The following is a 13,022-nucleotide window of genomic DNA, read 5'->3' as shown; positions in this document are numbered from 1 at the left end:
GATTTAAAAAATATTAAATGTTGTTCCTTTAGCCACTGCCATTGGAATACAGTACGTGTTACCATAGTTAGTCAGAATACAGTACGTGTTACCATAGTTAGTCAGAATACAGTACGTGTTACCATAGTTAGTCAGAACACAGTACGTGTTACCATAGTTAGTCAGAATACAGTACGTGTTACCATAGTTAGTCAGAATACAGTACGTGTTACCATAGTTAGTCAGAATACAGTACGTGTTACCATAGTTAGTCAGAATACAGTACGTGTTACCATAGTTAGTCAGAATACAGTACGTGTTACCATAGTTAGTCAGAATACAGTACGTGTTACCATAGATAGTCAGAATACAGTACGTGTTACCATAGATAGTCAGAATACAGTACGTGTTACCATAGATAGTCAGAATACAGTACGTGTTACCATAGATAGTCATGGAATACAGTACGTGTTACCATAGTTAGTCAGAATACAGTACGTGTTACCATAGTTAGTCAGAATACAGTATGTGTTACCATAGTTAGTCAGAATACAGTATGTGTTACCATAGTTAGTCAGAATACAGTATGTGTTACCATAGTTAGTCAGAATACAGTATGTGTTACCATAGTTAGTCAGAATACAGTATGTGTTACCATAGTTAGTCAGAATACAGTATGTGTTACCATAGTTAGTCAGAATACAGTATGTGTTACCATAGTTAGTCAGAATACAGTATGTGTTACCATAGTTAGTCAGAATACAGTATGTGTTACCATAGTTAGTCAGAATACAGTATGTGTTACCATAGTTAGTCAGAATACAGTATGTGTTACCATAGTTAGTCAGAATACAGTATGTGTTACCATAGTTAGTCAGAATACAGTATGTGTTACCATAGTTAGTCAGAATACAGTATGTGTTACCATAGTTAGTCAGAATACAGTATGTGTTACCATAGTTAGTCAGAATACAGTATGTGTTACCATAGTTAGTCAGAATACAGTATGTGTTACCATAGTTAGTCAGAATACAGTATGTGTTACCATAGTTAGTCAGAATACAGTATGTGTTACCATAGTTAGTCAGAATACAGTATGTGTTACCATAGTTAGTCAGAATACAGTATGTGTTACCATAGTTAGTCAGAATACAGTATGTGTTACCATAGTTAGTCAGAATACAGTATGTGTTACCATAGTTAGTCAGAATACAGTATGTGTTACCATAGTTAGTCAGAATACAGTATGTGTTACCATAGTTAGTCAGAATACAGTATGTGTTACCATAGTTAGTCAGAATACAGTATGTGTTACCATAGTTAGTCAGAATACAGTATGTGTTACCATAGTTAGTCAGAATACAGTATGTGTTACCATAGTTAGTCAGAATACAGTATGTGTTACCATAGTTAGTCAGAATACAGTATGTGTTACCATAGTTAGTCAGAATACAGTATGTGTTACCATAGTTAGTCAGAATACAGTATGTGTTACCATAGATAGTTATGGAATACAGTACGTGTTACCATTGATAGTCTTTTAAAATATTATTTTAACAGTAACCTCATATGGGGTTACTGACCACCATCCCTTGAATTCAGAATAATAAGTGGTGATTATCTGGCCTTGGGGAGAGAGAGCACAGCACATGGAGGAACACACAGCCCTACAGGAAGAACACACAGCCCTACAGGAAGAACACACAGCCCTGCAGGAAGAACACACAGCCCTGCAGGAAGAACACACAGCCCTGCAGGAAGAACACACAGCCCTACAGGAAGAACACACAGCCCTACAGGAAGAACACACAGCCCTACAGGAAGAACACACAGCCCTGCAGGAAGAACACACAGCCCTGCAGGAAGAACACACAGCCCTGCAGGAAGAACACACAGCCCTGCAGGAAGAACACACAGCCCTGCAGGAAGAACACACAGCCCTACAGGAAGAACACACAGCCCTACAGGAAGAACACACAGCCCTGCAGGAAGAACACACAGCCCTACAGGAAGAACACACAGCCCTGCAGGAAGAACACACAGCCCTACAGGAAGAACACACAGCCCTACAGGAAGAACACACAGCCCTGCAGGAAGAACACACAGCCCTACAGGAAGAACACACAGCCCTACAGGAAGAACACACAGCCCTACAGGAAGAACACACAGCCCTGCAGGAAGAACACACAGCCCTGCAGGAAGAACACACAGCCCTGCAGGAAGAACACACAGCCCTACAGGAAGAACACACAGCCCTACAGGAAGAACACACAGCCCTACAGGAAGAACACACAGCCCTACAGGAAGAACACACAGCCCTGCAGGAAGAACACACAGCCCTGCAGGAAGAACACACAGCCCTGCAGGAAGAACACACAGCCCTACAGGAAGAACACACAGCCCTACAGGAAGAACACACAGCCCTGCAGCAAGAACACACAGCCCTACAGGAAGAACACACAGCCCTGCAGCAAGAACACACAGCCCTGCAGGAAGAACACACAGCCCTACAGGAAGAACACACAGCCCTGCAGCAAGAACACACAGCCCTACAGGAAGGGCTGCAGATTAAGTTTTATACATGTGTCAAATTATATAATGACTCCTGTCTCTATAAAAACAAATGAAATCATTGAAAATACTACACCAGCATAATAGAGGATCAATAGTTGATTTTTAAATCGCTGTAGATTGTGTTGTCACAGTATGAGCGCATTGTCTACAGTCAGGAATCCCACCACTGAGCAGCACATATAAAACAGCTGATTGTTGAGTTGTCGATGTCAGCGAACAGCAGGTAGAAGGTATTTCGCAATATTTTTTAAATACAATTGCGGGAAGAATCTGTTTGAATAGGTGAGTGCCACTGGAAAGTTGGACTATACATTTCCTCATAATCTAGGCCGGAGATCTGTGCGTCCAATCTTTTCATTGGCCTATACTATTGGTTGCCTTTAAAGACATTGGTCGATGGTCTTATTGATCTCCGTGTGTAAATCAGAGTAGCTTGTCATTTGGATCATTTGTGTGGTATAACAAAAAAAATATTGTAACGTCTCCAATAACTGCTGACAGCCCACAGCCCTGGCTTGCATGCTAGTGGTTCCTATAAACTTCCAGTCATTGTGCTAACACTGGTTAGCATTGGCTCGCAAAACGGTCTTCTTCCTTCATACTGGAAGCAGATAGCCTAAATAAAACTAATGGTATCCAGGAGTACATCTGACTCTGGGGGGAGTAGATAAAGAGCCTCTCCACTGCTCATTTCAACTTCTGTTGAATGTCTTTGAATTGACGTGGAAAACAACGTTGACTCAACCAGCGTGTGCCCAGTGGGTCACTGCCAAAATCCTGAACTATCCCTTTAAGCTCATAAGGACATTAGCCCACATAACATATAGCCTAATGTTTTCTCAATGTTTGCTTTAAATGAATAGAACATTTTAGAAATGTTAGTCTTTCTGTCCCTCAGGCTATAATGACCAGTCAGGCTTATTCCAAAAGGGGGGTCGGCGTACACGTTGTAGGCTACCTGTCATTCTCAATTGACTAGGACCACATTTGCGTACTTACGTTTCCTGTAGACTCAGAAAGGCATCGATTATTCCCAACGAAACCTCCATCAAACGTCTCGACTCATCCATGGAAACGTCATTCCGTCAATTTCTGATCGTCAACCTCCACAGATTATTAATTAACGTCACCGGCCGAACAGCAGCTCGATTACAGATCAACTTCAGAGAGAGAAGAAGCAGAGCAGCGAGAGACGGAGAGACACGGCAATCCCTTTGCGCGCGTCCGTGCCGTGAGCGGACAGAGCGGAGCCAGGGTGACCGCGCGTTCCCGTGCCGCTCGTCCTCTGTTACGGCCAATTATACACGGCTCCTTGCAGTGATAAGAACCTATGAGGTTGTACGTGGCCATACGTGCGGTCAATCAGTTTAAATTCATCTATAGATCTCAAACAGTGCTCAAAGTTTGCGCCAAGAACAGAAGGTTTAAAAGATGAATAAAAAGCCAGATTAGAGTAATAAAAGCAATAAATATAAGGTAGGCTGTAGCTTATTGGGTTTCAAGGAAAATACTCAGCACACAGAATAATAACTTCCCCCCCTTTAGGACGTGTTGAACACTGCAGAGTAATGCAGAAGCCTAGGACTACCCGAGGCCTACCTGAGGCCTACCTGAACACTCCAGAGAAACGTTTAGGTGTTGAATCACTGACGAGCATCAGGCTATAACCTGTACCAGCGATGTCAACAGGGTTATACAACACTGACTAACAGAGATGGATAGCCCTATACGTTAACGATAAATCCCAGTGTCATCTAAGAACCTACGAGGCAGTCAGAGAGTTCAACACCACAGACAGGCACCAGTGGAAGTAGACAGGAGAGGTGTAGGGCCATGGGTTGGGCCTGAGTTATGTTTAACTGTTAAATTGCAACAGGCAAGCTTTGAAACAGCTAAACATATCATTCTGGAGCCGGCCGTGGCTGTATAGGCCTAAATGTGACGATTGATGGGGGAAAACAGCTGAAATGGGGCTTGAACCATCGAGTGAGGTTAAAGGGGAACCACACTGTCTCCTGTACCTTAATGACATGATTAGTGAATAATGTCCGTTAGTGAATAATGGTCGTTAGTGAATAATGGCCGTTAGTGAATAATGGCCGTTAGTGAATAATGGCCGTTAGTGAATAATGGCCGTTAGTGAATAATGGCCGTTAGTGAATAATGTCCGTTAGTGGATAATGGCCGTTACACCCACCACTCCGTTATGATTATATGACAGGCTGTCACAACGAGGTCACAGAGGACTCGACTAGGAGGATCACAGCTTTATACACTGTGTGTGTGTGTGTGTGTGTGTGTATATTTGTGTGTGCTTTACACACTGTGTATTTATGTGCGTACGTGTGTGTGTGTGAGATGTATTTTACCAAGTACATTGACTGAGAACACATTATCTACATCAATGACCGGTGGAATAGTTACAAATATAATAACATCTTATTAATCATTTTTACTAGGATTAAATGTCAGGAATTGTGAAAAACTGAGTTTAAATGTATTTGGCTAAGGTGTATGTAAACTTCCGACTTCAACTGTATATACAGGGTGTACCAGTACCAGATCAAAGCTATATACAGGAAGTACCAGATCAATGTGGAGCTAGATACAGGAAGTACCAGATCAATGTAGAGCTATATACAGGAAGTACCAGATCAATTTCGAGCTATATACAGGGAGTACCAGATCAATGTGGAGCTATATACAGGGAGTACCAGATCAATGTGGAGGTATGTACAGGAAGTACCAGATCAATTTCGAGCTATATACAGGAAGTACCAGATCAATTGCGAGCTATATACAGGGAGTACCAGTACCAGATCAATGTGGAGCTATATACAGAAAGTACCAGATCAATGTGGAGCTATACACAGGAAGTACCAGATCAATGTGGAGCTATATACAGGAAGTACCAGATCAATGTGGAAATATATACAGGAAGTACCAGTACCAGATCAATGTAGAGCTATATACAGGAAGTACCAGATCAATGTGGAGCTATATACAGGAAGTACCAGATCAATGTGGAGCTATATACAGGAAGTACCAGTACCAGATCAATGTGGAGCTATATACAGGGAGTACCAGATCAATGTGGAGCTATATACAGGAAGTACCAGATCAATGTGTAGCTATATACAGGAAGTATCAGATCAATGTGGATCTATATACAGGAAGTACCAGATCAATGTGGATCTATATACAGGAAATACCAGATCATTGTGGAGCTATATACAGGAAGTATCAGATCAATGTGGATCTATATACAGGAAGTACCAGATCAATGTGGATCTATATACAGGAAGTACCAGATCAATGTGGAGCTATATACAGGAAGTATCAGATCAATGTGGATCTATATACAGGAAGTACCAGATCAATGTGGATCTATATACAGGAAGTACCAGATCAATGTGGAGCTATATACAGGAAGTACCAGATCAATGTATAGCTATATACAGGGAGTACCAGTACCAGATCAATGTGGAGCTATATACAGGAAGTACCAGATCAATGTGGAGCTATATACAGGAAGTACCAGATCAATGTGGAGGTATGTACAGGAAGTACCAGATCAATGTGGAGCTATATACAGGAAGTACCAGATCAATGTGGAGCTATATACAGGAAGTACCAGATCAATGTGGAGCTATATACAGGAAGTACCAGTACCAGATCAATGTGGAGCTATATACAGGAAGTACCAGATCAATGTGGAGCTATATACAGGGAGTACCAGTACCAGATCAATGTAGAGCTATATACAGGAAGTACCAGATCAATGTGGAGCTATATACAGGAAGTATCAGATCAATGTGGATCTATATACAGGAAGTACCAGATCAATGTGGATCTATATACAGGAAGTACCAGATCAATGTGGAGCTATATACAGGAAGTATCAGATCAATGTGGATCTATATACAGGAAGTACCAGATCAATGTGGATCTATATACAGGAAGTACCAGATCAATGTGGAGCTATATACAGGAAGTACCAGATCAATGTGGAGCTATATACATGGAGTACCAGTACCAGATCAATGTGGAGCTATATACAGGAAGTACCAGTACCAGATCAATGTGGAGCTATATACAGGAAGTACCAGATCAATGTGGAGCTATATACAGGAAGTACCAGATCAATGTGGAGCTATATACAGGAAGTACCATATCAATGTGGAGCTATATACAGGAAGTACCAGATCAATGTGGAGCTATATACAGGGAGTACCAGTACCAGATCAATGTGGAGCTATATACAGGAAGTACCAGATCAATGTGGAGCTATATACAGGAAGTACCAGATCAATGTGGCGCTACATACAGGAAGTACCAGATCAATGTGGAGCTACATACAGGAAGTACCAGATCAATGTGGAGCTATATACAGGGAGTACCAGTACCAGATCAATGTGGAGCTATATACAGGAAGTACCAGATCAATGTGGCGCTACATACAGGAAGTACCAGATCAATGTGGAGCTACATACAGGAAGTACCAGATCAATGTGGAGCTATATACAGGAAGTACCAGATCAATGTGGCGCTACATACAGGAAGTACCAGATCAATGTGGCGCTACATACAGGAAGTACCAGATCAATGTGGAGCTATATACAGGAAGTACCAGATCAATGTGGAGCTATATACAGGAAGTACCAGATCAATGTGGAGCTATATACAGGAAGTACCAGATCAATGTGGCGCTACATACAGGAAGTACCAGTACCAGAGGGGTACCGGGGGAAGTTTTCCCTTGTGGGGACATACTGTACACACACACACACACACTACCGGTCAAAAGTTTGGACACATCTACTCATTCCAGGGGTTTTCTTTTATTTTTACAATGTTCACATTGTAGAATAATAGTGAAGACATCAAAACTATGAAATAACACAAATGGAATCATGTAGTAACCAAACAAAGTGTTAAACAAATCAAAATATATTTATATTTCAGATTCTTAGCCACCCTTTGCCTTGATGACAGCTTCGCATTCCCTCAACCAGCTTTGAGGTAGTCACCTGGAATGCTTTTGACCGGTACTGTTGTGAGGCTGGTTGGATGTACTGGCAAAAGCTCTAAAACAACATTGGAGGCGGTTTATGGTAGAGAAATGTTCATTCAATTATTTGGCAATAGTTCTGGTGAGCATTCCTGCAGTCAGTATACGAATTGCACGCTCCCTCAAAACTTGACACATCTGTGGAATTGTGTTCTGACAAAACTGCACATTTTAGAGTGGCCTTTTATTACCCCCAGCACAAGGTGCACCTGTGTAATGATCATGCTGTTTAATCAGCTTCTTGCTATACCACACCTGTCAGGTGGATGGATTATCTTGGCAAAGGAGAAATGCTCACTAACAGGGATTTAAACAAATTTGTGCACAACAGTTTAGAGAAATAAGCTTGTCAGAAATGTAACATTTCTGGGATGTGTTTTATTTCAGCTCGTGAAACACTTTACATCTGCGTTTATACTGTTGTTCAGTGCATACAGTACGACATAACTGATTACATATAATATATATGACATATATAATCAGTTACTCCCCAACCCTGACTGTGAGTCATAGCTTCCTTCCACTGCATTGTATTGTGTGTGTGTGTGTGTATGTGTGTGTGTATGTAGTGTGTGTGTATGTAATGTGTGTGTATGCGTGTCATACAGTAGCTTCCTTCACTACAGGGGTCTACTCTGTTATCTATCCTGATTGACTAGTCACTTTACCTCTACCTACATTATATTACCTACATTATATTATTTCAACTACCAACACTGCTGCTACTGTTAATTATCTATCCTGATTGACTAGTCACTTTACCTCTACCTACATATTACCTCAACTAACCGGTACCCCCGGTCTATAGCCTGGGTACCGGTACCCCCTGTGTATATAGCCTGGGTACCGGTACCCCCTGTGTATATAGCCAGGGTACCGGTACCCCCTGTGTATATAGCCTGGGTACCGGTACCCCCTGTGTATATAGCCTGGGTACCGGTACCCCCTGTGTATATAGCCTGGGTACCGGTACCCCCCCGTGTATATAGCCTGGGTACCAGTACCCCCTGTGTATATAGCCTGGGTACCGGTACCCCCTGTGTATATAGCCTGGGTACCGGAACCCCCTGTGTATATAGCCTGGGTACCGGTACCCCCTGTGTATAGCCTGGGTACCGGTACCCCCTGTGTATATAGCCTGGGTACCGGTACCCCCTGTGTATAGCCTGGGTACCGGTACCCCCCCGTGTATATAGCCTGGGTACCGGTACCCCCTGTGTATAAGCTCGTTATTGTTATTTGTGTTACTTTTTATTTAATATTTTACTAAATAAACAAAAGTTAACAATTATCTTAACTCTATTTCTTGAACTGCATTGTTGGTTAGTAAGTCAGCATTTCCCTGTAAAGTCTACACCTGTTGTATTCAGCATTTCACTGTAAGGTCTACTACACCTGTTGTATTCAGCATTTCACTGTAAGGTCTACACCTGTTGTATTCAGCATTTCACTGTAAGGTCTACTACACCTGTTGTATTCAGCATTTCACTGTAAGGTCTACTACACCTGTTGTATTCAGCATTTCACTGTAAAGTCTACACCTGTTGTATTCAGCATTTCACTGTGAGGTCTACACCTGTTGTATTCAGCATTTCACTGTAAGGTCTACTACACCTGATGTATTCAGCATTTCACTGTGAGGTCTACTACACCTGTTGTATTCAGCATTTCACTGTAAGGTCTACTACACCTGTTGTATTCAGCATTTCACTGTAAAGTCTACTACACCTGTTGTATTCAGCATTTCACTGTAAGGTCTACACCTGTTGTATTCAGCATTTCACTGTGAGGTCTACACCTGTTGTATTCAGCATTTCACTGTAAGGTCTACTACACCTGTTGTATTCAGCATTTCACTGTAAGGTCTACACCTGTTGTATTCAGCATTTCACTGTAAGGTCTACTACACCTGTTGTATTCAGCATTTCACTGTAAGGTCTACTACACCTGTTGTATTCAGCATTTCACTGTGAGGTCTACTACACCTGTTGTATTCAGCATTTCACTGTGAGGTCTACTACACCTGTTGTATTCAGCATTTCACTGTGAGGTCTACTACACCTGTTGTATTCAGCATTTCACTGTAAGGTCTACCACACCTGTTGTATTCAGCATTTCACTGTAAGGTCTACCACACCTGATGTATTCAGCATTTCACTGTGAGGTCTACTACACCTGTTGTATTCAGCATTTCACTGTAAGGTCTACTACACCTGTTGTATTCAGCATTTCACTGTAAAGTCTACACCTGTTGTATTCAGCATTTCACTGTGAGGTCTACACCTGTTGTATTCAGCATTTCACTGTAAGGTCTACTACACCTGTTGTATTCAGCATTTCACTGTAAGGTCTACTACACCTGTTGTATTCAGCATTTCACTGTGAGGTCTACTACACCTGTTGTATTCAGCATTTCACTGTGAGGTCTACTACACCTGTTGTATTCAGCATTTCACTGTGAGGTCTACTACACCTGTTGTATTCAGCATTTCACTGTGAGGTCTACTACACCTGTTGTATTCAGCATTTCACTGTAAGGTCTACTACACCTGATGTATTCAGCATTTCACTGTGAGGTCTACTACACCTGTTGTATTCAGCATTTCACTGTAAGGTCTACTACACCTGTTGTATTCAGCATTTCACTGTAAAGTCTACTACACCTGTTGTATTCAGCATTTCACTGTAAGGTCTACACCTGTTGTATTCAGCATTTCACTGTGAGGTCTACACCTGTTGTATTCAGCATTTCACTGTAAGGTCTACTACACCTGTTGTATTCAGCATTTCACTGTAAGGTCTACACCTGTTGTATTCAGCATTTCACTGTAAGGTCTACTACACCTGTTGTATTCAGCATTTCACTGTAAGGTCTACTACACCTGTTGTATTCATTATTTCACTGTAAGGTCTACTACACCTGTTGTATTCAGCATTTCACTGTAAGGTCTACTACACCTGTTGTATTCAGCCTTTCACTGTAAGGTCTACTACACCTGTTGTATTCAGCATTTCACTGTAAAGTCTACTACACCTGTTGTATTTAGCATTTCACTGTTAGGTCTACTACACCTGTTGTATTCAGCATTTCACTGTAAGGTCTACTACACCTGTTGTATTCAGCATTTCACTGTAAAGTCTACACCTGTTGTATTCAGCATTTCACTGTAAGGTCTACTACACCTGTTGTATTCAGCATTTCACTGTAAGGTCTACTACACCTGTTGTATTCAGCATTTCACTGTGAGGTCTACTACACCTGTTGTATTCAGCATTTCCCAGTAAAGTCTACACCTGTTGTATTCAGCACACGCGACACATTGATTTGATTCTACTCCAGGGCAAAGTCTTCAGGTTTCCTCCCAGTTCAGTTTAATCCATTCATTTAAATTGATGACCCACATGGAGGACACAGCAGGCTAATCTAATCTGGGGTACACCACGTGCTCCCAGACTACGTGTGTGTTCATATATAGTGTGTGTGTGTGTTCATATATAATGTGTGTGTGTTCATATATAATGTGTGTGTGTGCGTGTGTTCATATATAATGTGTGTGTGTGCGTGTGTTCATATATATGTGTGTGTGTGTGCGTGTGTTCATATATAATGTGTGTGTGTGCGTGTGTTCATATATAATGTGTGTGTGTGCGTGTGTTCATATATATGTGTGTGTTCATATATAATGTGTGTGTGTGCGTTCATATATAATGTGTGTGTGTGCGTGTGTTCATATATAAATGTGTGTGTGTGCGTTCATATATAATGTGTGTGTGTGCGTGTGTTCATATATAATGTGTGTGTGCGCGTGTTCATATATAATGTGTGTGTGTGCGTGTGTTCATATATATGTGTGTGTGTGTGTGTTCATATATAATGTGTGTGTGTGCGTGTGTTCATATATATGTGTGTGTGTGTGTGCGTGTGTTCATATATATGTGTGTGTGTGTGTGTGTGTTTGTGTTCATATGCTGCTCTGCTCCCCAGCCTTCCCTCATGGCCAAAAGTAGCGCACTATATTGGGACACGGACCTAATAGTCTCTAGCTTGCTGACCTAGGATCAGTTAGCTTACTGATCACAGGAAGCTGGTCTACAGGGTAATGGGCCTGCATCTGACTGCTGATCTAGGATCAGTTAGCTTGTTGATCACAGGAAGCTGGTCTACAGGGTAATGGGCCTGCATCTGACTGCTGATCTAGGATCAGTTAGCTTGCTGATCACAGGAAGCTGGTCTACAGGGTAATGGGCCTGCATCTGACTGCTGATCTAGGATCAGTTAGCTTATATAGGATCAGTTTTTAATTTTTAGATCATAATGAATAAGACCTGGTCCTATTAACACTAAGGTAGCCTGGTTCAACAGACACAAAGAATCAGAGATAGACAGACTAGACAGCCTAGCTAGCCAGACAGACTAGACAGGCCAGCCAGACAGGCCAGACATACTGACTCACTAGACAGCCTAGCTAGCTAGACAGACTAGACAGCCTAGCTAGACAGACTAGACAAGACAGCCTAGCTAGACAGACAGACTAGACATAGACCGACTAGCTAGACAGACAGACTAGACATACTGACTCACTAGACAGATTAGACAAACCAGCCTAGCTAGACAGACAGACTAGACATAAACAGACTAGCTAGACATACTGACTCACTAGACAGACAGACTAGACATAAACAGACTAGCTAGACAGACATACTGACTCACTAGACAGACTAGCTAGACAGACTAGACAGCCTAGCTAGACAGACTAGACAAGACAGCCTAGCTAGACAGACAGACTAGACATAGACCGACTAGCTAGACAGACAGACTAGACATACTGACTCACTAGACAGCCTAGCTAGACAGACAGACTAGACATAGACAGCCTAGCTAGACAGACTAGACAAGACAGCCTAGCTAGACAGACAGACTAGACATAAACAGCCTAGCTAGCCAGACAGACTAGCTAGACAGACAGACTAGACATAGACAGCCTAGCTAGACAGACAGACTAGACATAAACAGACTAGCTAGACAGACTAGCTAGACAGACAGCCTAGCTAGACAGACAGACTAGACATAGACAGCCTAGCTAGACAAACAAACCAGCCTAGCTAGACAGACAGACTAGACATACTGACTCACTAGACAGACTAGCTAGACAGACAGACTAGACATAGACAGACTAGCTAGACAGACAGACTAGACAGACTAGCTAGACAGACTAGCTAGACAGACAGACTAGACATAGACAGACTAGACATAGACAGACTAGCTAGACAGACTAGACATACTGACTCACTAGACAGACTAGACATAGACAGACTAGCTAGCTAGACAGACAGACTAGACAGGCTAGCCAGACAGGCCAGCCAGACAGGCCAGATATACTGACTAGCTAGACAGACA

General features: G+C 42.1%; 2 protein-coding genes across 2 annotated transcripts in view; one reads left to right on the top strand and one right to left on the bottom strand.

Moving 5' to 3' along the window:
• LOC139552881 (thrombospondin type-1 domain-containing protein 1) overlaps positions 1–3,774 on the bottom strand; it is a 45,528-nt gene extending 41,754 nt beyond the window's left edge. Inside the window, exon 1 of the mRNA XM_071365000.1 lies at positions 3,553–3,774. The gene's annotated coding sequence lies outside the window, so the exon portion shown is untranslated. The remainder of the gene's footprint in view (positions 1–3,552) is intronic.
• LOC139551916 (protein Daple-like) lies at positions 1,629–2,606 on the top strand. Its single transcript, XM_071363254.1, has one exon. It carries the CDS (start codon positions 1,629–1,631, stop codon positions 2,604–2,606), a length of 978 nt encoding a protein of 325 aa, XP_071219355.1.
• Positions 3,775–13,022: the final 9,248 nt, after the last annotated feature.

The sequence above is a fragment of the Salvelinus alpinus genome, chromosome 24 (assembly GCF_045679555.1).
Source record: "Salvelinus alpinus chromosome 24, SLU_Salpinus.1, whole genome shotgun sequence".
Taxonomy (NCBI): domain Eukaryota; kingdom Metazoa; phylum Chordata; class Actinopteri; order Salmoniformes; family Salmonidae; genus Salvelinus; species Salvelinus alpinus.
This window is presented reverse-complemented; position numbering and strand designations above follow the sequence as displayed.

What these genes read in the sequence shown, in the direction of transcription:
- LOC139551916 (XM_071363254.1), top strand. Translation starts at nt 1,629, where the DNA reads ATGGAGGAACACACAGCCCTACAGGAAGAACACACAGCCCTACAGGAA.